We start from the raw sequence: 25,715 nt of genomic DNA, 5'->3' as shown, positions 1-25,715 counted from the left end.
AAGATAAGGGAAATGGGACAAAATGCCTTACCTAGAAGCTTTTATAACTTTACATAATAACTGTAGAATTAAAATGAAATAAATTAATGGTCCAAAGAAAAGGGAATTTGCCTGTGAAATATAGCAGAAGCTCTAGAGCAGAGGGACCAGGAAGGTCTACATATTATAGCTGCTGTAAGCATGGTCAAGGTTCCCACGGCCCCTCCAGCTCCGGGGGATCTTCCTCCTTACTTGGCTGAGGAAACTGGGGAAAGTGAGTCTGAACTGCCCTCACCCTCTAGAACCTGTCAGGGAACAAAATTTGGTAAAGGACATGGCCCTAATTGGGCAGGGCAATACCCTTTATGAAGACTTGCAGTGGAAGTAAGCCCAGGGGGCCAGCCTGCTGAATTTTATTGGGCACATACCCCATTTTCTACATTGAAAAAAAAATCTGAAAGGACCAGAATATAAATGGACAAAGAAGTGCACTGGGCTTTTGAGTCCCTGAAGGCACACCTGGCTTTTGCACCAGCCTGGGGCTTCCAAACCTACCAAAGCTCTCTCATTTACACATTCAGGAAAGGCAGGGAGGGCATTGCCCCAGGTGTCCTCACCCAAATGCTTAGTGACATTCCCCATCGCATACTCATCAGAGAAATTAAATCACACTGTCCGGGGTGGCCCGCCTGCTTGAGAGCTGTGGCAGCCACCTGTGAGCTCTTACAGAAAACTGAAAATGTTTCCTTGGAACAGCCTATCACCATTTATGCACCCCACCAAGTGCTGAACCTGCTGAAGCAAAAAAAAAAATTTGTGGTCATTGCTGGAAGAATGAGCAGGTGCCAAGCCATTCTTCTCTATAAATCCCAACATCTCCCTCAAAACTGTAAGTAAGTTAAATCCTGCTTCCCTCCTCTCAGAGACTTACTTGGATATACTAGTGTATGACTGTAGTAAAATAATTAATAAAGTTTATTCTAGCAAAATTAATTTATAGGACCATCCTCTAGGAAAGGCAGACTGGACTGTCTATGCAGATGGAAGCAGTTATGCGGACAAAGGAAATGAAAAGGCTGGTTATGCAGTTGTGACTCTTGAAGAAGTAGTAAAGGCCAAGGCTTTATCACCAGGAACTACCACCTCACAAGCTATCAGTGCCATTAGTCAAGAACTAGGACAAGTCAGAGAAGTAGTATTGGAAAATCGTGCAGCTATAGACTATCTTCTTTTAAGGGATAATTATGGATGTGAAGAATTTAAAGGACTCTGCTGTTTTAACCTAACCAATAGTCTACAGCTCACAGAGCACAAAGTAAACCAAGTAAATGATGTAGTGTCCAATATAAAAGAGAGAGGGATTCTTTGGCATTGACTTGTCTAAACTAACCTCCTGGCTGCCTGGTATCACTGGTCTTCGAGAGGCATTTATTGTTTTTATCCTTGTCATTTTCTTCAGGATCATAGCTTGTTGTTGCATACAGTGTGCCTTCTTATGTGGGTCTGCAGCTAGGTGTATTCCTAAACCCCCCACCGGACAGTCCAACGCTATAGCATGCCCAACAACAAAATGAATACTTCCACATGAAACTGATCTCATAGAAATGAGATAGTTTAATACTAACTGTGGGGAATGATAGGGGACTTAAGAGATGGAAAATTTTAGTTTAAGTAAAAGCTAATAAGTTTAGTAATCAATGCTTGTAAAAGTTTTTGTTCCAGGAACTGAAGGTATGACCCACCCTGACTCCAGTGGACCATAAGCACTTCCACCTTTACGCCTCAGGAGGACTGCAAGCAGCAATTCAAGATGGTATCTGAGCCATTGTCCTCCAGGGTGAGAGGCCCACTGCCTGGGGCACAGCTTAAGACCACTGCCCAGGGTGAGAATGCTGAAGTTGTTTTTTTTAATCCAATTAACTTTTCCCTGAATTCCAAACCCCTTACCTACACTTTGTTCTCCTTATAAAAAGGGCCATTTTAAAACGGAATTTAAGATGGTCAGTTAGGGTATGAACCCTCCATCTTCTCAGATTGCCGGCCATCTGAATAAAACGCCCATACAGATTTAATTGCTATCATCGCTTATTTGGTAGTGACAGGCAGCCCAAACTCCCTTTGTCTTTTCCAGTTTCAGAACTTCTGCTTAGAAAGCTGAACTGATTGCACTGACAAGAGCACTGGAATTGTCACACCGAAAAAAAGTGAATGTGTATACCAACTGAAGGTAAGCTTTCCTAATTTTACAATCACATGGTTCCATCTAAAAGGAAATAGAACTGTAAACCTCCAATAAAAAAAAAAAGATTAAGCATGTTACCGAACAGCAATAGGGGTCCAGCTGCCCACCGCCACCCTCTAGGCAAAATTCCAGAGGCAAAGGTTTGGTGATAAAGGAAAGGAGTCTTTTATTCAGAAGCTTCACAATTTTGGAATAATATTTTTTCACATTCATTAGTCACTTAAGCCTATCAATTAAGGCTAAATTTTTATCTCCTGAGTTCTCCTATCATTCCCCTGTTAGTTTTTAATTATCTTATTTCTGTAGGGCTAGTTTACACACTAAAACAACATAAGATACAAAAGCTACACAACTGGAAGAATGGCAGGCTTGTGCCTCAGATTGACATCCAAAGAATAACCCTGCAATGTTCTGCCAGGCCAGCCCAATTCTAGGCTGAACCCAGATTTCCTTCCCATCCAAAATACCATCTGTTGGGAAACATAGGCAGCTGCAGCACAATCACCCAAACATCCTCAAGGAAGAAGAGAGCCTGAGAGCCAGAGCCAGCCAGAACGCGCCCAAAAGCCCAAGAGTGCTTCTTTAATTCAAATCTTCTCATCCACAATTCCATTCACTCTGGAGGCATGCAGCTTCTCAGTCAATCCTGTCCTAGGCTATTTATCATTGCCTTGGGCAACCTCCTCCTACGGCCCCTCCCTACTCCTTCCTGGTGATTTGATCAGCTCTCTGTATCAAGCATGCAGCAAAAATTTTAAAATTATTAAAAGCAGTTCAGGTACCTTTACAGGTGGCAGTTATGCACTACCCTGGGCATCAGAAAGAGGACACTGAAATGGCTAAAAGAAACAATCTGGCCAATCAAGCAGTGAAAGAGTCTGCTAAAAGAATGTTTATAATGCCTTTGGTACTTGTTCTAGACTTCTCTCAATTCAACACTGAATATCTGACTGCAGACTTAGAGAAAACTGCTAAGATCTGGGGTTTTGATGAAGGTGCTGATAGTGGATGGAGGAAGAATAAGAAAGGAGTTATACTGCTTCCTGAACATTTAGTAGAGCCAGTCATGAAGCATTTGTATAAGTCCACTCATTATGGAAGGGACTCACTAACCACATATATTGAACTGTGGCTCACAAGTCCTGGAATTTCTAAAGCCATAAGAAAAGTAATTGCTAGATGTGTTGTGTGTCAGAACAACCTGAAGACAGATCCCCATCAAAAGAAAGAAGAGTAGGGATGGCTGGGGTTGGGGGAAGTGCAGGGGGATGGAGACAACTGTCTTGAACAACAATAAAAAAAGTAAAAAAGAAAAAAAAACGAAAGAAAGGAAACAATATGAAGGACAATGCCCACTTGAGGACTGGCAAATAGACTTTAACCAAATGCCAAGGGTCCAAGGGTAGAAATATTTGCTGGTCTTTGTTGACACATTTCAGGATGGAGATAGAAGCCTATTCTACTAGAACTAAGAAATCTTCAGAGGTAGTGAAAGACTTTCTGAAAAAAATAATTCCTCACTTTGGCCTACTTGGCAGCATCCCAAACAATAATGGACCTGCTTTTGTTTTAGAAATTACACAAAAGGTTAGTAAATTTTTAGAAATCAAGTGAAGATTCCACACAGCATGAAGACCTCAGGCCTCTGGGAAGGTAGAAAAGATGAATCACACCTTGAAGAAAAATATAGCCAAGCTGGGCCAAGAAACTCATCTCCATTGGGATGATGTTTTATCTCTTGCCCTGCTCAGGATAAGGGTGACTCCTCGAAGTGGTATTCAGTTGAGTCCTTATGAAGTTGTATACGGGTGACCATCTCAGGCTATGATTGGGATGGGAGATGTGTATGTAGATCAAGAAGTGAAGGTAAAGAAAATGTACATTTAAGTGAGAACTTAGCTGTGATGAATAACCTTGCTTGTATTAGAGGCCTCTTCCCCACAGGTTTGCTATATTCCTTTGAGTTTGCAGATGTGTTACTCAAGACTTGGATGACAGCATCTCCAGAAAGCCAACTAGAATACTGGACTGGACCTTAGGACGTACTCCTTGTCACCCCCACCATGGTGAAGTTGGCAGGAATAAAACCTTGGATCCATCACACCAGAGTAAAGAGAGCACCAAAGGAACAATGGACCGCCAAACCGCAAGAAGACCTGAAATTCATCTTTCAAAAACAATGACTTATATTCTTTTCATTACTTTTTCTTTAACCCTATATTATAAAGAACTTCCTTTCAAATGAAATAAAAATATTTGGGTATATTTAGCAAAAAAAAAAAGTGTTCTAAAGATCTCTGACTTTTGTCTTGCAGTAGGAACTTATATTAAACTTTCACTTCATGTCTCATAGGTGTTTGTACTCCAGTAGAAACCTTTCAAAACTATACCTTGTTTGAGCATATCAATAAGAAAATAATCTACTCCAATATTTATAATTGGGGACCTGTGGTAACTCTAAAGGACAGGGAAATATTTTCCTTAAAAGTCACTAATGTAGCCCCAGCTAGAAAGTGTGGAACTTTTGTCAATTGTACTAAAAACTATTTTGTGCTTTCAGCAAATGTTAAAATAAATTGCACCATCACCACTAATGTATCTTATGCCTTTGTTCACATTCATTACCTGCAGGATGGTTTCTAATATGTCAAAGGAGTGTTTATTCCTATGTTCTAGCAAACAGTTCCAGGGGACAATGCTCTCTGGGAAAACTGATGGTGTTTATGCCACAGAAGCCCCACCCTACCCCAGCTGAAGGGAACTCTCCCTTGCCCCTGATTGTAACAGCAATTTGCACCTTTTTAGCCCCACTAAATATGAATCTTTGTTTACATTTGTAATGCCAGCAATAGTAACCTTTTTAAATATAAAAATAAGTAAATCAGCCTATGCTATAGCAAGAGCTTTGAATGCCACCTTACAAGCCATTAGTGCCATTACTCAAGAACTAGGACAAGTTTAAAAAGCAGTATTAAAGAATCACGCAGCTACAGACCACCTCCTTTTAAGACATAATCATGAATGTGAAAAACTTAAAGGACTTTGCTGTTTCAACCTGACTAATAATTTACAGCTCATAAAGCTAGTAAAATAAAGGTAGTATCCAGTATAAAACAAAGAAAGAAATTCTTTAACATTAATTTGTCTAAACTAAACTCCTGACTACCTAGTATTAGTCTTAAAGAGGCATTTGTTGTTTTTATTCTTTTTATTTTCTTCAGTATCATAGCTTGTTGTTATACACAGTATGCCCCCTTAAGTGAATCTGCAATTAAATGTATTCCCAAGCCCCCTACCAGACAGTCTAATGCTCAACAGCAAAATAAGTACTTCTATAAAAAACTAATCTATTAGAAATAAAATAGTTTAGACTAACAATGGAGGAAATAATGGAGGAACGCTAGAGTTGAAAATTTTAGTTTCAGGTAATAGTTAATAAGCTTAGTAATCAATGCACATAAAAGCTTTTGTTCCAGGAACTGAAGGTATGACCCACCCTGGCTCCCGGAGACCATAAGCAGTTCCACCTTTGTGCCTCAGGAGGACTGCAATCAATTCAAGATGGTATCTGAGCCATTGTGCTCCAGGGTGATATGACCACCAACCACTACACAGCTAAAGAATCACTGGTCAACAGATGAAAGAATGCTGCAGCTTTATCTAATTAACCTTTTCCCTGAATTCCAAACCCCTTACCTACACTCTTCTTCTCTTTATAAAAAGTGTTGGTTTAAAATGGAATTTGAGACGGCCTGTTAGGGTACAAAACCCACCGTCTTCTCAGATCGCTGACCATCTGAATAAAGCGCCTATAAAGATTCAACCCCTGTCTCTGCTTATTGGGTCTGGTAGTGACAGGCAGCCTGAACGCTGGCTTTTCTGGTTTCAACAAGACATGTGCACTGATAGATTTAAATAGCTTTAGTGCTTCTGTAATAAGAAGCCAAAACTAGATAAACCTGTGTTCAATAATTAATGTTTTAATATTTTATCTTATTTGGAAATAATCTACATATTCAATGAATATCCATCATTTAACTTAGTATAACTTTAAGGTTTCAAGTTTCCAAAAAATTTTAGAAGCTATTTTTAAGAAGACATGCATTAAAACGTAATTATTGCTGAAAAGTTCATCAACTTTTATCTTACATCTATTTAATTCACTTGTTCTTAACAATTATATTTAAATTACTCATAAAAATTTTGAAACTTTGAACAGCTAACCATCATCATAAGGGTTTTTTTTCTTACTAACAAATTCTGTAATAGGGATAATATGAACTTACTTGACTAGTGAACCCAGGTAAAATAGAAGTTGTGCATCTCTATTAAATTTTGATAACTCTGAAGACACGCCCATTTTAATTAAACCAACAAACTTAAACTAGATTTTATTTACTAAAGTTTATCCCAGGTTATATGAACTTGAAAAACATTTGGGTTAGTTTCCATAGTTTTAAGAGTTTTCAGAGTGCTTAATTTACATAAGTGCTTATTATTCTTTAAGCCAATTAAATAGAGCTCTGTGTAAATTAATTTTGGCAATACCTTCCAGACTTGGAAAAATCACACATCTATAATATGCATATGAGATACATAAACATACAGACAGATGCAAACAGAGATCTTATAGCTTCCTTTAAAACTTTTATCAATGAGATAGGTATGCTACCACATGCAAAATTCATTAATTTATAAAAGAATAGTTGGATCCAAATTTTTTTTCTGACTGATGGAATAAGTTAAGGTTACCAATTCAAATGGCTAAATATAGTTCTGGGTTTCTAGAGAAGGCTAGGTAGAACATTTACATCTCAAAGGCACAGAGAAAGAATGTTTCTCCAAGGTCTTTTGTTTTCTAACTCCGGATCTCTTATAATATCTACAAGGTTTTTGAGATGAATAGGGAAGGTTTGGAGACTAATAAAAAGAATAGATGGGCTTTGAATTGCTTCTAGAGCTGCATTTCTGTTTTTCTAAAGACTCAATTTGTAAGACAAGCCAGTTATTTTTAATTCCTCAGAGTATTGGGCTGCAATCTGAATGATATAAAGGGGCTGATCCAACTGCATTATCTTCGATTTGCCTCTTTACATCAGGGAGAAGATTTCCAACTAACATGGAAATGAAAAGATTCCTATCTTAAAAGAGAAGGCCTGAAAAACAAGTTCTTGCCCTGGCTGGTGTGGCTCAGTAAATTGCCAGCCTGTGAACTGAAAATTTGACAGTTCAATTCCCAGTAAGGGCACATGCCTGGGTTGCAGGCCAGGTCCCCAGTTGGGGGCCTTGTGAAAAGCAACAGATATCTCTCACACACTGATATTTCTCTCCCTTTCTTTCTCCCTCCGTTCCCCTCTCTCTAAAAGTAAATAAATAAAATCTTTTTTTAAAAAAGTTCTTATCACACTTGAATATCAGCTTCCAATATGGCCAACTTCAGACAAGAGAGCTACTTAAAACAAACAAACAAAAAGGTTTTTTCAAATACCTTTCCAGGTTTCAACTGGAGCAAACAGTAAATATTCCTAGCAGTATTAAACAATTTCTTTTCCTTTTAAAAAATCACCTAAAATACCTTTAATTAAAGAAATATTATTAACATAAAGAAGGAATTTAAAAAAAAAAAAACAGCATAAGATAAAATAACAGCAGCTTTTCCAGCCATGATGACCTCCCTAGGATAACACACCTCTCGCTGAGGATCTCCATCCCTCTCCAGAAGACAGGGATGGTAAAAGAAGAAGCACCTGGTGCAGAGCCATCAGTTCCCACTCCATGAATGTGAAATGCCCAGGATGCCCTAAAATCACCATCGCTGTCAGTGATGCACAAACAGTAGTTTCATGTGTTGCCTGCTCCACTGTCTTCTGTCAGCCTACAGGAAGAAAGAGCCAGGCTGACAGAGGATGCTCCTTCAGAAGGAAGCAGCACTAAAGCACCCGAATCAAGGTGAGTGGGGAACCATCCCAATAAACACACTTTGGATTTTAAAAAGAAGATAAATCTTCTTTAAAAAGAAGATAACAGCATTATAATTCTATAATAATAATATAACAACATTAATAATGTTCTACTATAGATATTAGCAACTATTTCTTTGTTTTGTAATAAATTGAAGCAATTTTTAAAAATAAAATTAAATAAATTTTCCTCATTAATAAATGTCATAAGGCAGTATAGTTTTTACCTGTTTATATGGCCAGACCTTAATAGTTGTTTCAGGAGCAATCTTGAGAAAATTCAGACCGTTTTCTCTCCACAAAGAAAAGACTCCACCCTCTTTCACCAGCTTTATTAAATTTAGGCTTATTCAGATTCTTTGTTTCTTAACTTGGAGTCAGTCTTTTTTTTTCACCCTGTGATATTTATTCCATGAACATTTTTTAAAGATTATTTATTTATTTATTTGTTTATTTTTAGAGAGGGGAAAGGAGAAAGAAAGAGAGGGAGAGAAACATCAATGTGTGGTTGCCTCTCGCACACCACCTACTGTGGGCCTGGCCTACAACTCAGGCACATGCCCTGACTGGGAATAGAATCAGTGACCCTTGGGTTCCCAGGCCAGCACTCAATCCACTGAGCCACACCAGCCAGGGCTAAAATCTGGTCTTTTTTTCAGGTTTCACAAGGCTAGATTCCAGCCCTCTATGTTGCCACTTGTCTCCTACTGTGCATGCCTTAAAGTTTTGCCTGGTTATCTGGTTTCTACTACACATGCACTTACCTCCCCCTGTGCCATCTTGGCTTTTACTAGTCATGCGCCCAGCAGAGGAATTTCCCCTTTATTGTTTATTCTTGTCCCCCATAGTCTGGGAGAGTGGGCCAGTTGTCTCCTGGGAAGGTTGGAAAGCCCATCTTTCCTCCAGAGGGATGTTAACCCCCTTGGGTAGAATTAAGCTATACTTTGGGGTATCTAAAGATATAACTTTCAGACTCGATCAGGCCCAGCCACTCTAGCTCCCTTCTCTTTTGTTAACTTCTAGTTGCCTACGCTAACGCCATGTCTCTGTGGTCAAGAGACCCCCTGAGGCTTTGTTCCTAAGATTATTTGATGCTGATCAGAACCTGTGTCCTGAGGGCTTAATGGCTAAAGGAGTGGTCATGCAAAGGGGTGCTGGATGAGGCTAGTTTGAATCAAAAAGAAAGGAGAAACAGTCATATTAAAGAAATGAAGTTTCTCTATGGGTATATTATTCTAATCAGATTTTACAAAAATGTTTTAATTCTTTGTAAAATTACCATCCTATGTAAAGAGGCGCTGGTTCTATTCCCAGTCAGGGCACATGCCTGGGTGGTGGGTCAGGTCCACAGTAGGGGGCGCACAAGAGGCAACCACACATTGATGTTTCTCTCCCTTCTCCTCTGTCTAAAAATAAATAAATAAAATCTTTTTTAAAGAGACCAAAGATTCCACAGCTACTGGTCTGCAGCTGTTCTGATAGTGGCAGTTGTGGCATTCCTCTGTGGGAAAGGAATTGTTACACAGTTAGACACCTCTTTCTTAGCAAAACAGAAAGTGGGCATGTGTGTGACAGACACAGGATGAAAAAAAAAAATTTTTAAAAAAGACCAAAGAGATTGGTTAGTTTGAAAAAAAAAAAAAAAAAAGCCTGTTCTCTCTCAAGCCCAAGGTAATATAAGCAAAGCTTAACAAAGGCCCATCTCAGTAGCACACAATAATTGGTTTGCCCTTAGTTTGACCATTCATTCACTCACTCTGCATAAGAGCTGTGCAGGCCCAAGTGCAGCACAGGTCAAAGTCCAAGCACACCCTTCACAGTGGATGTGCAGATGGAGAAATGAGACAGAAGTTCTGCATCTCTGGGCCCTGGTCCTTCCAGGCTTGGTGAGGACAAGTATGGGCTTGTAGCCACTGAACACCTAGGAGCGGTCCTTAGTTTTTGCTCCAATAAATCTTACCACTACACCTCACCCTCCTTTGCGTGGTTCCCCAAAATGCTTTTGGAGTGACTGTGTGGAAGAACCCTATTTCCACCAGCAATAATAGCTTTAGTCAAACTAGAGATAATACCTAGGCTTTAGTTGTATTTCAGCTCTAGGTCCAGAAAAATCAGTGAAAGCAGAAGAAACAATGCCATGGCTGACATCAGGACCAGATGCACTGATCAACTACCTACCCTACCACCAACAAATTAGTAGAGAGCACAACCCTGACAAGGACCTTAACTTCCTTAGTCACAGAATTAATGGTTTTTCCCTTATATAACCCATCCCCTGGAAGCCACTGGGGAGGCAGGTCTTTGAGTATTAGCTCACCTGTTCTTGGGCATGAGACACTTCCTAAAAATAAACCCCTCCTTCCTTTGCTACAGACTCCTGATTCTGTCTTATTGGGCTTTGGTAAGCGAACGTAAATGGACCCTTTTAGTACAGTAACAATTTTGGTGCCTAACGTGGGGTGGCCTTTTGCCTGTCAATTTATGAAGCCCTGGCCCAGGGTTTGCCACCAGGCCCTCACCTAGCAGCTGCCAAGATCTATTGTCTTGAAGGCAGAGGCTAGATGGCAGTCTATGAGCAGGTCCCCTGACCTATGATGCTTTTGTTTGCTGCATAAGAAAGAAAAAATTGAAAAGGCCTAGATTTGGAATTTGCTCTGGTTTTGAAAATTGAAGATGTTATATGGTAAGGTTTCATGGGTGATGACCCCAGGAAAGCCGCCCTCTTGTAAAGCTCTGGAAAATCTGAATGGGAACAGGGAGGAAAATGGTACTTGAGAAATACTTGTCTTATCTTGTCTCCTTCTGCTGGACTCAGGGAAACTTGACTGGAACCAAGAGGGAGAAACCTTGTTTGTCAGTCTGCTTGAGGCTGTAACTTGTTACTTACTGAGTGTTTCATCTTCTGGGAAGGGAGCCAACTCTGATCATGTTTCAGCAAACCTGAAAGGAGTGAGCAGCAGAAGCTCCTCCTTGCCTAACTTGAAGTAGCTGCTTTTCTCATATTGACCAGGCAGAGCGAACCTCCTGTTCGATCCCCTGAGGGAATAATACTCAGGGTTTGAGACAGAGCAGGAAGTTTGGACCACCCAACCCTTCCCACTGTCTTGTCTGTTGTGTCTGACTTGTTGCCAGCTGAACTCTAGAAAAATATAAGGATTGCTGAATTTCTAGATCTTGTAACTACTTATTACCTGTCCTTTTGTGTGAACTGTCTAATCCTAGGACTTATTTAATATTGCTCAAGTTGAAAATAAGTAATTACAACAGCATGGATGGAACTGGAGAGCATTATGCTAAGTAAAATAAGCCAGGTGGTGAGGGACAAATACCGTATGATCTCACCTTTAACTGGAATATAGTCAACAAAAGAAAAAAGCAAACAAAGTATAACCAGAGACATTGAAGTTAAGAACAATGTAACAATAGCCAGAGGGGAGTGGGAAGGGGACAGTGGGGAGAGAGGTTCACAGGAACTACTATAAAGGACACATGGACAAAACCAAGGGGGAGGGTTGAGGTGGGGGAGGGAGGTGGGTTCAGCTGGGGTGGGGTGGAGGGATGGGGAGAAAAGGCATACAACTGTAATTGAATAACAATAAAAATTTTAAAAAAAGAAAATAAGTAATTACTTTGATTGATAAAGACATTAGTAACATGGGCAATTCTATCTTCTATACCCCAGTGTAGCTCTTTGGGCTGTATCTTATAGAACTGGGTACTTTCAGCAATGAACATATGAAAGAAAAAAATTAGGCTAAATAAAACAGACATTAACAGGACTGGGACAAAAGTTTTAGTATAGCACTACCAAAGGCTATATGGGGCCAAATTGACCTCTTGTTTTAAGATTTAAGGGCCTCAAACAAGTCTGTTCTATTTACCCCAGTGTGGAGAAATTTAAAAGACTGGAAGGAAGAGATTATAATGAGAAACATGACCAGCAATTGCTTGGGGGCATTAGTCAGGCTGGTTAAATCAAGTTAAAGATTAATAGCAGGGCTGGGGTATTCCTGCTGGGGAACCAAAGCCTTTTTACTCAAGAATGAGAAAATGGTCAAGGTATAGAGAAAAGAATTTTCCAGGACTCCTTGACATGGAAATTCCAGAATTGTGATACAAAAAGTCATTGGTAAAGCCCTGAATCAGACTACAAGTAGATGAAAGAATGTGGAAAACTAGATTTTTACAATAAATTAGTCTTAACTTGGCTATCTTTGATAAAATAGGGTGATTTTAGAGAAAAAAATTGTTTCAATAGAAAGTACAATGCCCGATTATGGATACTAAATCCTACTTTAGTTAATGGTCTTTAAAATCTTATTTTCTGCATGTGGACTGGGCTGGATCCTAAATTTTTCTAGTAAAAATATTTAGCTAAAACCTTCTGAACTAGTGTTTCATTTCTCTTCCATCCTTTGCCTTGGAATTATTGAGAACTAAAACTATTTTTCTTTCCCTAAGGCTTGCAATTGCAGACCCCTGCTAGACCTCATAAATGTAAACTTCAGAGTAATCATCACAACAACTCATGCTTAGATGGTGTTGGTGACTGCTATGTGTACGCCACACAGAGAGCTTGCCTGAGCTGGTGTCAGGACTTTCATCAGGGATGTTTGGACTTCCATCCAGAGGGATCTGTGGAATTGTCATTGCTTGCCTTCATTCCAGCAAAAATGAAGCTCTGAGCCTTTCATTCAGAGGTCTTCTCAAATGGCAGACTTAAAGACTCAGAGACTAACTGTGGTTTGCTCTGATTATTACTTACGGTACAGGTATCCTGGCCTACTGGTTCTTCTAACTTTTACATGTGGTTCCTACGTGTAAATTGAACACCCAGAATGCCCCCTCTAAGGCTCAGGGACAATCACAGAAGAGGTGAACGTAAGAGGTTGTAAGAGCCTGTAAGAGCCTGATAAGAGGGCCATGATGGGCAGACAAATCTGACTCTATTTTACAAGCTAATCCTCCCTCTAGATTAAGGCTGGACCCCCTTGCCCTATATTCCTCAAGATTGAGGAATAATCAAAAGAAAGAGGGGAATTGTAACCATGCAGAGAGTTGAGGCCCACTGGTGAGTTGAGGCCTGGCTGTGACCTCCCACTGCCTGAGTACAGGGAGCTATGAAAAGGAGTGGGCACTGCCCTCTGCTTTCTTCCTGGGGCACTAGGCACAGGTAATAGCTCGAGTCTAAAGATCAAGTTCTCTGACATATGGGAAACCCATAGGCAAGAAGGACGATATCCCCAGACAGTGAGGGTACAAGGACCCCAGATGGAGAGCTGGTGTGTGGCTATAGCCCATCTACAAGCATATGGGAAGGCGTAGAGTAGCACACAGGCCAACACTGTGGAAGTCCAGGCTGCCATGTTTTCCAAGATGGCAAAATCTTCCCAGAAAAACAGTGCCAGCCACTTCCCAACTGTCCTGTGGAAATCTCCAGGCATGAAGTCCCCTAGCCTCAGCTAAACTGAGCTGTCCTGGGCACACACCAGGCACAGGCCAAAGGGCAGCTCAAAATAGTTTGTTTGGCAAATGGAGCTTGACTAGAAGCTGACTGGCCAGACGAGCAGGTTGTAGCTTGGGACTCTGAGCAAACACTGTACAACCCTGGAGACTATGGGGTGTGTGCAGGATTGCTGGAGCTAGAACCCAAGGTCAAGGTGGATTGAGGCAGTTACAGCTGCTCAGGCCTGCTGATGGTGAACTGCACCTCCTCAAGCCTGCTTCCAATTCCAGAAGGCTGGCTCTGAGGTAACAGCAGATGGCTGGGCTTTGAAGAAGTATGCACAAACTACACTTTAACACACACACACACACACACACACACACACACCTCCCTAAAAGGCAGGTGCTGCTCCTTAGGGTACTTTTCACCTCAGGCAGTTTTCTGCTGAGATGCTGGATTCATGGCCAAAAAAGGGTCAATATTTTTAGATCAAAAAAGCCTATTCAGTGACTTTCAGAGGTCTTGGATGATATGACCACCCTGGCTTGCCCAACTCCCAGTTGCTGGCATTATTGCAGCAGACTGCAAACTAGGAGCATGCTCATACTGGTTATGCCCCTCAGCAATGTGCATGGAGCTGGCACTGAGGGCTCTGATACCCTCACCACCAGTGCTCCCGATTTTAAGAGCCCTTTCTCACCCATGAACCCAGACCATGACCCCACTCAGGGCAAGGATGATGGGCTCTGAGAGCTAGGTCAGCCAGATTCATGGCAATCCTCCCCAAATGCCCTTACCGGTGGCCTGCCCCTGCAGCTTCTGCCCACTGCAGCTTGCTTCTATTTGCATGGGAGGCATGAAGGGAAGCCCAGAAAGTCCTTTCCCTATGTGACTTTACAAGAGGCCAAAGAAGTTGGGAAAATGCCCAACGGGCCACAGCAAAAACTGAAGGACTCCAGGGGTCTGTGAGTCAGCCCCCATTCCTCACTTGGGAAAGCTCTGGATGTTCATCCTTAGACTGAATGAGATCTTCCCTGGACTAACATCATTGCCAGGTCCAGGAGGGAAGCAGCTAGGATCCAGAGTCCCAGAAAAAGATGGAGGGATAAAGAGAGAGAAAACATACTTGTGATGGGTCTTTGCACATGGAGCAACACCACATGTATGCATGTGCAGGGCATTGTCATCACTCTCCGGGAGATGCCACCCACCTGGAGGAGCCCAGATGGCCAGGGAGGTTGGGTGGGTTAGCCAGGCAGTCTGTACAAAGGAAGCCCTGGTGGCCAGCCAGGCAAGCAGCTTTCCCGGAGGCGGGATGTCGTGTGTGCTGCCCTGCTGGACATGACTAATATGCCCTGGCCAAAGGCCCAGGGCTCTGAGGAATTCCATAACTTGATGGAGTCCTGTCCTTTCACAGAAGAAAATTGACTTAAGCTAGCGTTTTCTGGGAAGGAATCTGAGACAACCATTTTATTAACTGTCCATGTCCAATGATTAGGCATGACATGTTTTGGAGTCTTCAGTCTTAGAGGAGCTGGACTTGTTGGTGCTCTTCAACCCTGAGGATAAGTCCTTCACTTTTTTGGAGCCAACAATCACATCTGCTTTCTCAGCTTGAGGTATCTGTTTCTGCAAACAGGAGATGACATAGTGCTGCAGTTCCTGCAGGGTGGATGGCTGCAGGGTCTCCAAGTCAACTTCCATCTCGTCGGGGCTGAACACCTTCAGTGAGGGCTCCCTAAACCGGATGATGTATACTACATGGTCCAGGTCCTCACTTGGGAGCTTGCTGATGTCCAGGGCAAGCTGGCACTTCTCCTCGTAGGACATGGACTTGCACTTGTCCTCCACCTCTGACTTGTACTCTGGAGGGGGCTGGCTCTTCATGGACACTGGCCCCTTCTTGTTTATCTTACTGTTGTTTTCTTTGGTCTTTTGGGAAAGAAGCTCCTTGCCCTTGCTTTTCTTACTCTCCTCTACTTCCTCTTTCTTTTTGTCCTTTTGTTCTTTCATTTCGTTCTTGGCTTTCTCTTCTTCCTCTGCTTTGGCTTTCTTGGCCTGTATGACAGCTGCAAGCTGCTGTTTTACAATTTGAAATTGCTTCCGGAACTCCAACACCTCTGGGGCTACCTCCTTCTCGGAGGCATCACTTGAGCTGTCGTCATTCTCTGAGGAACTGTCGCTGCTGCTGTCACTGGATGAGGATGAAGTCACAACCTTGGTGGGGGATGGCTCCCCTGGGAAGGACACAGGCACCACAGGCTTCTTGGGATCCTCTGGCATCTTGGCAGAGCTCATCTTGTCTACATTCTGAAGCTTGCCAGCCATGGCACCACCTCGTGGTCAGGAGGGTTTGTAGAAGTTAGAGAACATCAACCAGATCTTGGCATTAAATTTCTGAGCATAGCGATACTTACGAGCCTCCAGTTTAGACTTGATTGTGCCTTGTGTCCATGAGATACTTGATGATGTCACAATGGTCATTCAGGCCCAGCACCTCCATAGCAACAGGCTTGTACAAGGGCCAGGCATAGGCTGCATGCATGCTTCCTGGAGAACATCTCCATGAGGATGCCACTGCAACACTTGAGCTGCTCTGAGACCTGCTGCTCTTGTCTGTTGCCTGGTGTTGCTGTGAGTCAGGCACGTGCTTCTTTGGGGGCTTCACAGGCCTGCTGATCTCCCCCTGGGGGCCTAGCTTTGTAGTCTTGGGCTCCTGGGGCAGCAAAGTTGGCTTGTGAATGGGATCCATGGTAGTGGGAGTGGAGGTGTTCACTTCCCTTTTAACACCCATCTTTGTATTCACAGGCTATGGGGAGGCTGCAATGATGTGTGGATGGCTCTGCATGGACTGGATGCTGGCATGGGTGGAAGTGGGGGCACTGGTGGGGGAGTGTGCAGTGGCTGGTGAGGTACCACTGTTGTGATAGGGGTCTGGACAGTAAGTTCTCAGTGTGGCCTGCACAAGAAGAAGGTTTTGCTGAGAGGTCTGCATGTGCAGAGGAGTGAATGTTTGTGTTTCCTACTGCAGAGATGCCAGGTACTGCCATCCTTGTTTCTTTCCTCCCACGTCCTCTTCCTTTTCCCTGGACTATCATGGTCTCCATTTCTTCTATGGGCAGTTTGTTGATTTTTTTTTGCAAGACAAGCTCTCCAGAGCTTCTGCCATTAAGACTATGTCATTTCCAGGCTTGTTGTAGATGTAATAATTTGTAACATGGTGTTGAAGTGCTGGATACATTCCTAAGCACCCCAGTAATAGGTTTTTTTCCCAAGAGATTCTTTACTGTTCCCGTATCCATAGGTGTTTTAATGATCTCACAGTAATGGGGAGGTTGAGCTTGACCACATCCACAGGCTGCTGGAAATGCCATGCACACTGGTGTTTCCATAGTGCCTTGAGTACCACTTTGAACAGTTATTACAGTTGGTTGGTCTGCTTGTTGAGGTTGGAAATCTCCAAGGGTGGTGGTGAGATTGGTGCTTGACAGACCCAGGCAGGCCTAGGCAGGCCTAGGAGGAATGGAGAATCACCAAGTGGGAAACTACACTGTGGGAAATTGTAGCCTGGGAAAATACCTGCCTAGGAAACTGCCTGTTGACCCTACCCAGGACAAACAGATGTCTGGCTAAGACTGGGGTCTGGGGTCGGCCTATCTGGCATAACAGGATGCAGCTTTAACTCGAGCCTGACAAGATGTATCAAGAACAATGGTCAGCAGAAATGGCACCCAGCAACCAGCTCTAGGCATTCATACTCTGACACCCCAACCAGTTACCCTTTGTGGGTTTTTGTGCTTAAAAACCCTGCCCTAAGAACAACTGAGTGAGTCTCAACCTCCCTTGGTTGGCTCCACTTTCCCCTCTTATTCCCTGCTAATAAACCCTGCTCCTTGGCTCGCTGAGTCCATCTGGTTTCTTGAGCTACTCCAGCCTAACAGTGCTGGCCCCATTGGCTTGCTGGAGTTGGGCCTGGACCCACCATTGTAGACATTTACATGGTTTCTAGTTCATCCTCCATTACCTTTCCTGCAGATTTCTTAATCTCATCCCAGGGCTGTTCTTGCAGACAAGTTACTGATCCCATCACATTCTTCACCAGGTACTCCCAGTACCTGGCCACCACCCTACAGCAGCAGCTTCCTCGTCCTCATTTGACAAAATGGCTGCTCTTAACTGGTCTTGATGTGCCTTCCTCTTGATATACTTAGTTACAGGACTTCTGTTCAGTCAATGTTCAGGAAGTTCTGAATGATGGTTATTCTGTAATTTAGTTGTGATTTTGATGCAGCTGTGGAAGGAGGTGAGCACAAGGTTTGCCTACTCTGCCATTTTGATGGGAAGTGTCTCCTTTTTCTTTTAAACTAAAGTTGTACCTATCAAATTACTCAAAACCAAAACCAATACACCTTTTATGGCTTATCCATGGACACAAGAGGCATCTGCTAAAAGGGTACAAAAGATAATACTATCCTAAGATTTAGGACTATGCCCAAAGACAACCAAAAGAAAGACTTAGACAATTCCTCTGATATCTGGCAATAGTCAATAAGATGCTAGCTGCAAATGGGATGCAACACAAATTTCTGTATGGTCATATTTTCAGTGCCCCCAACCTGACAGTTGAGCCACCTGCACATGCAGAATTGAAAAACTCTGTGCCCCCTGGGGCAGGCAGAGAGCCAAGCCAAGTTCTCAGAACATACAGTGAGATAACTAGGAAAGCAATAGCTGTCCCTGGGAAGGAAAGGATCAATAACCAATGGATACCCCTAAACCAAATTTTAACCAGAGTCACAATCCAAAGAACTAATTCTTAAACATGTTTTTCTCATGCTAATCTGAAGTTTTTTGTGGATGAAAAAGGGGTTCTGTGGTAAATCTAATCAAAAGTATAGTCACAGAGTGATCTGATCATAAATTTCTAACTGGGCAGGTCATGCTGGGTAGTCATGCCTCAGGCCTATTACTTCCCTAACAAAAGTTTATCATTGCCTTAAGCAAGCCCTGTCCATTGTTTTTGTGCATCTAGGTTAACACACCTTTGAAACACCTTTTTCAGACCCCTAGGAAGCATCACCACCTCAAGATAGCACATAATCTTGTTAATTATCCTATAATCCACTCAGAGATTTCCCCACCTTTCATGCTCCCATTTTCATGTAATCTTCCTTATGTGTTCTTCTTAATTCCCAATATATTAAAAGAAACTGCAAACCATCATTCTGGGAAGTGTTTTTCTCAGTCTCTTGAGATCTTGCTTCCAGGCCTGTCCTGTTTGGCTCAAATAAACTCTAATAAACTGTTATAAAAGCTCTGCACAGGTTTGGACATTCTTATAGTTTTTACAGAGCAGGTGGGGAGTGGAAGGTTCACGATAAATTATTACAGAAAGGATCCCCCCTTTCTGTCTCTGGCAGTTCCCCCCACACACATGCACACCTGCCAGGTTCGAAATGCCCGACGCCAGAGGAAAGACGTCTCTCAATGCCAGAGACTGGTGAAAAGGAAAGAAATTATTTATTTAAAAGTTACACAGACTTAGAGTAATGACTAATGCCTTCAATAAGATACTAAAGTCCTTTAGAATACCCACAGATGCACAGTCCTTCCCTCTCCCTGTGCCCAATCCGGGGTACCGTGTCTCAGGAAAAGAAGCAGAAGTCCGTGATTCAGGCTAATGGCCCCATCAGCTGTGTAGCTGCTGCAATCTCCAGTTAATCCAAAGCCCTGTGGCACCTTCTCATGGCCCACCAGCAAGAGTCCTTTCTCCCCTTTTCTTCCCAGCAAAGTCTCTCCTGCTGCCTAAGCCATGTGGCAAAAAGAAGCACTCCAAAACCACGTGGTCCTCTCTATTCACTTCAGATCCTCGTCGCTCCCTTCCTCTTTGGCTGCCGAGCCTAGGTTTAAATCCCAACGCCCATCTTCCTTTGCAGCCCCATTTCCGACTCCTCCCATAGTCAGTTACACCTGCCAGCATCCTCATATTCTTCCAGCTTTACTGGGCTGCCATAGTAAGTCTGGGCAGGTGTGGCCCCATGGCATGGAGCCAATCATCTCCAAGCTCTCATGCAGGCCCTGTAACCAGAGGGAGTTGCTTCCCAGTCCCATCTTGGGTGGAATTCGCTCCCATCCCCCTGGCTCAAAGCATGGGCACAGCTATTTAACATACCTATGAAACCAGTTAAAGGTTATAGATATGTTAAATGACCATGCCAGGGGTTAGCTGCAAAGCTGTTGCTACCCAAAACAGCTCTGAATGGCCCTGTTCCATGTGTCCCATACCCCCTGGCTCAGGCTTGTGGGGGTGAGGACATCCCATATATATTTTTCTAATATTTCCTGGACACCTTGAGTTCTGGACCCATTACAAATCCCTTCTTGGGGCTCTCCTCTTGGCTGCACCCTGCTTCATAGTGACATTGAAAAGCAAAAGGCAATATAAAATTCTGACCTTCCTTTTCAACCAGGCACTATAAAGATCTGACCTTGGTAAGAATTCTTACCCTTAATTGACATTTGCCAGTTTTCCAGGATCCATCTGAAATGTATTGTCTAAGCAAAAAGTCCCAATCTTGTGATGCCCTTAAATTACTGACAGCAAATGAGCTATGAATAAGATACAGGGAGCCCTGGCTGGTGTGGCTCAGTTGGTTGGAAAGTTGTGTAAACAGAAAGGTTGCAGGTTCGATCCCCAGTCAGGGCTCATGCGGGAGGCAATTGATCAATGTTTCTCTCTCTCTCTTCCTTAACCCTCCTCCCTAAATATCACTGGGTATATCCCCGGGTGAGGAGTAAAAAAAGAAAAAAAAAGGAAAAGTAGATATTGGGAAAGGTGAAGGGGCAAAGTAGCAAGTTTTCCACTCTCCAGTCAATGAACCATTTCAGTAACTTTAAACTGAGTAAAGAACAATTTAGCTACTTAATTCATTCAGTCAATATTATTTACTGCCTTTCCTTTATGCAAAGGATAAGAATAAAATTATGTTGATTATTTTACTTCCAATGTTTACATTAAAACAATGATTCTTATAAACAGCACACAACATTGCTAATAACATTATCTTGCTCCTTTTCAAGCTACAAGATCTGGAATGGAATGTAAACCTCCATTAGAGAACAGTGGTTGAAAAAGTCATTGCCTAAGGAAGCAACTTAAATAAGAAATAAAGCCAAATTTTCCTGATTTGTCAGGAGTACCTAGCATTGCTGGAGAAATTAAACTCACCCTGCCTCTTAGTGAGACAGGATAGTAAGAAGCTAGGAAAATTCCTTGCCAAGCGGAATAGGGAAACTGAAACAGACAGCTGAACAAAATGGCTGAGGAATTTACAGCCAGATACAAAAGTTCACCTCCCTAGAGATAATATCGAGGCCTCAGTTGTGTTTTAGCTGCAGGCCCAGAAAAGCTGCAAAACCAGGTAGGCAATGCCAGTACCAGGTGCAATGACTAATGACCCCCTGTCCTGCCACTGACCAATCAGTGGAAACCATGACCCTGAAAGGGCACACCTGGAGAACTGATGCATATAGTCTGCTGAACCCTCCCCTGAGACTTCCCATAAGGTTCCCGCCTGTAAGAAAGAAATAAAAGCCTCAAGACTAAGGACCCAGCATGCACACACTCTCCCTCTAGGGAGCAGCCCACCCCATTCCCTTTACTTTCTTCTTCCTCTCCCCATCCCCAACTCCTTTCTTCATAGGCACTGGTCTCCTGACCTGTAAGGCCAATGGGCAGCCGGCAGCTTGCCCCAGGCTGATCCTCTGAGCCCATCCCTAAGCCCCCTTCTCTCTGACTTCCAGGTGAGCTAAGACAGCCCTGCCTAGGCTCTCCTGTTGCTTCTTCTATACTAATCCCTTCTAATCCCTTTCTCTGCAGGCCCATTATCTACCTTGAGAATGTATTAATAAAACTCTTACTCATACACCTCAGCTCACTGATCTGTAATTCTTTTAAAAACATATTCTATTTATTTATTTTTAGAGAGAGGAGAAGGGAAGAAGAAATAAAGGGAGAGGAATATTGATGTGTGAGAGAAACATCCATCAGTTGCCTCTCATACCCCCAACTGGAGACCTGGCCTGCAATCCAGGCATGTGCCCTGACTGGGAATTGATCCAGGAACCTTTTGGCTTGCAGGACAACAATTTACCCCCCGAGCCACACTAGTCACTGCTGTTTTGTTGTTGTTGTTGTTTTAATAGCCTGATGTTCTGTATGTTTCCACATTGAATGTAGGGTCTCAAAACTTTTGCAAGAGATCTACTCTCAAAGCACCCTCAAAGAACAAACCCACTTCCACCACTGTCAGATACACTAGATATTCTGGATTGAGAATTGTTATTTTGTAATTTGCTTATGGGCACAAAGACTTACACCAGGGAATGGTGCTGTTGGCATCCTTCCCATCTCCTGACATACTCAGGTCTGACTGCACTGGCCACATCTTTGCTTTTAGTTTCTCAAGGAAGTGTGTGAAATTATTTTTTTAAAAGAAACGAGCCAGAAAAGATAAAGCCTCAGAAGGAGTTTCCTCAAGACTCACCAATAAGCTTTGTAAGGCCTCTGATTAGCCAAGTGCTATAACAAGTTTTGTCTGTGACTTTGAGGATTTGTATTTCACTGAGGGCTATTTCCTTTGCTCCACCATTACTGACATGTGAACAATTTTCTCTTCTGTGTGCTTTTTAATACTAGCATGTTGACTGATCTGAGTGCTTCTTTTTCCTTTTGTTAAATTCTTGGGTGACATTATTACTAGCCTTGTCTTTTTCCTTCTGTGCCTTTCCTTGAAAAGTGAATGATTTCTCTCTTGCTCTGGGGTTTTCTGGTGACAATAAGAGATGATGGTTTTCACCCTGGCTCAGTGGACTGAGTGCTGGCCTGTGAACCCAAAGTTCACTGTTTTGATTCCCAGCTGGTTCACATGCCTGGGTTGTGGGCCAGGTCCCCAGTGCATGAGAGGCAACCACACATTGATGTTTCTCTCCCTCTCTTTCTCCCTCCCTTACTCTGTCTCTAAAAATAAATAAATAAAATCTTTAAAAAACAAACAAAAATTAGAGAAGAGCAATCTTTCCAGCAATGTACTGTGTTATAATCACCCAGACGGCCAGGAGCTAAAGGAGAAGCTGCCCTACCCAGGGAAGGCAGCCTATTGTCTTCCTTTGGATTTGAACCCTTTCCCAAATTGCCGTGTGTGTGATTTTGAAGCCATTGTCACCTGCACTTAGAAGACTAAATATTAAGAAAAAGTTTACCTAAACACTATATGTCAATATAGTCTTTCATGTGGGCCTTCTCCATTCCCCCCCACCCAATAGAATAAAAGAGGCAATCTGCATGATAAATACCCTTTCAGTCCTCTTCCCCCCCAAAAGAGATTATGTCTAGCCCCAAAATAAACCGTTCTTTCCTTTTGTTAATAGCTCCCTTGCCCTACCTTTTGTTTCACTTATAAATGTATTCAAACATCCATAAATGGAAGAGGGTTGAGGTGGAAGGTGAGAAGAGGGAGGTAATCCATGCAGGTTTATCTCTCAGTTGAAAAGTCAACTTGGAGGAAATGCTGATCCTTCAAGTCTAGAAAGTATAGGTAGTAAGCTTCATTTCTACTCTTTCATATTCATAATTATTCTGGAAATAGATGAATTTTAAAAATCTTTGCAAGCATTAAGAAAATCTGACTTAGACATCGTCACATACCAAGGATCACTTGGAGGAATCCCCAGAGGCTAGTAGAGGCAAGGAACAGATTCTCCTCAGAGACTTGAGGGAGTATAGTTTTGCTAACATGCTGATTTCTGACTTCTGACTTCCAGAAAGGTGAGAAAATAAACTTCTTCTGTCTTAAGCCACCAAATTTATGCTGATTTGTTGTGGCAACCCTGGGAAACTGATACAGATGGTGAGCAGCAAGATTGGAGCCTGGTTCCCTGATGATACCTTGAAGTCCATCCACTTCTAGACTGTTAACAAAAAAGAGAAATAAATGTTTGTCTTGTTTAACCTAAAAAGAAATCTGACTTAGTATAATTATGTTTTATTTTTATGTAAAAGTGTAGTTAGCAGCTTATTTTTTAAAAACAGGTATTCAATTTTGGTGATGGGAAGCTTTGTATTTCTTTGTGTGTAAAAATATTTCAAATATTGACATGCAAAGTATCATTCCTTTTATTATTGAAAAAATGGAAGATAAACATACCAATCTGCTGATTTTATTTTTATTTTTTTAATATATTTTATTGATTATGCTATTACAGTTGTCCCATTTTTTTCTCGCCTTATTCCCCTCTGCCCTGCATCACCATTCCCACCAGCGTTCCCCCACCTTAGTTCATGTCCATGGGTCGTATATATAAATTATTTGGCTTCTACATTTCCTATACTATTCTTAACCTCCCCCTGTCTATCTTCTACCTACCATTTATGCTACTTATTCTCTGTACCTTTCCCACCTCTCCCCACCCACTCCCCCACTGATATCCCTCCATGTGATCTTCATTTCTGTGATTCTGTTCCTGTTCTATTTGTTTGCTTAGTTTATTTTTCTTTTTGTTTTTGTTTTAGGTTTGGTTGTTAATAACTGTGAATTTGCTGTCATTTTACTGTTCATATTTTTGATCTTTTTCTTAGATAAGCCCCTTTAACATTTCATACAATAAGGGCTTGGTGATGATGAACTCCATTAACTTGACCTTATCTGGGAAGCACTTTATCTGCCCTTCCATTCTAAACGATAGCTTTGCTGGACAGAGTAGGTCCTGGATATAGGTCCTTGCCTTTCATGACTTTGAATACTTCTTTCCAGCCCCTTCTTGCCTGCAAGCTTTCTTTTGAGAAATCAGCTGACAGTCTTATGGGCACTCCTTTGTAGGTAACTGTCTCCTTTTCTCTTGCTGCTTTTAAGATTCTCTTTTGATCTTTAATCTTGGGCATTGTAATTATGATGTACCTTTATATTGCTACCGTTCAAGGCCTGGCAGGTTCTTGGGATTTGGGGAGATGGAAGAAAGTACGCAGATCCATGGTGATGCTTGGCATGCCTTTATTCACAGGTAGGGGAGCCACACACACTGCAAGCTGCATGTCTCCCTGCATGTCTCTGCGTGGCACATGTCATGGCCCTTGCTCCCCAGTGTGGCACATGTTGTGGCACCCAGTGGGAAGCCCCCACTTGCTTAAGTACTATAGGCAAAAAAAGCCGGCTTCAAGCCAGAAAATTATATAACATAGCATAATTCTGTGTGTGCAAGCCCACTTCATGTTATGGGAACAGTTTATTGGACCCAGTCTCAAGGCTATGAGAACACTACTTATCAGGCCCATTTAAGGCTATGGGAACACTGCTTCCCTTAGTTGTCCAGACACCTGGGTGAGGAAGCCAGACTGCCTCCACTTATCCTACAGTCTTGGTGTGTGCTTCCTTGGGTCCAACTTCTTTGGGACTCTGAGCTTCCTGGACTTCCTGGAAGTCTATTTTCTTTGCCAGACTGGGGAAGTTTTCCTTCATTATGTTTTCAAATAAGTTTTCTATTATTTGGTCTTCTTCTTCTCCTTCTGGCATTCCTATGATTCAGATATTGGAATGTTTAAAGTTGTCCTGGAGGTTCCTAAACCTCTCCTCATTTTTTTGAATTCTTCTTTCTTTTTTCTGTTCCAGTTGAATGTTTGTTTCTTCCTTCTGTTCCAAATCATTGATTTGAGTCTCAGTTTCCTTCCCTTCGCTGTTGGTTCTCTGTATATTTTTCTTTATTTCATTTTGCATAGCCTTCACTTTCTCCTCTATTTTGTGACCATATTCAACCATTTCTGTGAGCACCCTGATTACCAGTGTTTTGAACTCTGCATCTGATAGGTTGGCTATCTCTTAGTTGCTTAGTTCTATTTTTGGAGTTTTGATCTGTTCTTTCATTTGGGCCATATTTTTTTGTCTCAGCACACCTGTCACGTAATAAGGGGCAGAGACTTAGGTATTCACCAGGGCAGAGCAAATCACATCACTGGGTTGCAGTGCTGTATCTCACATACAGGAGGGGTCAGAAAGGGAACAATGCCAATTGCTCAGCTCTTGGCCAGCTTTCAGCC

At 42.3% G+C, this 25,715-nt stretch overlaps 1 protein-coding gene, 1 non-coding gene and 1 pseudogene across 2 annotated transcripts; 2 read left to right on the top strand and 1 right to left on the bottom strand.

The window, feature by feature from the left end:
* Positions 1-7,996: 7,996 nt before the first annotated feature.
* On the top strand, positions 7,997-8,155 carry LOC139440543 (small ribosomal subunit protein eS27-like). The gene has a single exon (XM_071220319.1). It carries the CDS (start codon positions 7,997-7,999, stop codon positions 8,153-8,155), a length of 159 nt encoding a protein of 52 aa, XP_071076420.1.
* Positions 8,156-9,629: 1,474 nt separating this feature from the next.
* On the top strand, positions 9,630-9,762 carry LOC112322539 (small nucleolar RNA SNORA41). The gene has a single exon (XR_002976651.2). It is a non-coding gene; the product is annotated as a small nucleolar RNA SNORA41 (small nucleolar RNA).
* Positions 9,763-15,121: 5,359 nt separating this feature from the next.
* Positions 15,122-21,401, bottom strand: LOC112322413 (bromodomain-containing protein 4 pseudogene; annotated as a pseudogene).
* Positions 21,402-25,715: the final 4,314 nt, after the last annotated feature.

Source organism: Desmodus rotundus, chromosome X (genome assembly GCF_022682495.2).
Source record: "Desmodus rotundus isolate HL8 chromosome X, HLdesRot8A.1, whole genome shotgun sequence".
In the NCBI taxonomy this organism is placed as follows: Eukaryota; Metazoa; Chordata; class Mammalia; order Chiroptera; family Phyllostomidae; genus Desmodus; species Desmodus rotundus.
Note: the sequence above shows the minus strand (reverse complement) of the source record. Positions and strands in the feature narration are given on the sequence as shown.

Bases quoted from the DNA above. Each gene is read 5' to 3' on its own strand.
- LOC139440543 (XM_071220319.1), top strand. From the start codon at position 7,997: ATGAATGTGAAATGCCCAGGATGCCCTAAAATCACCATCGCTGTCAGT.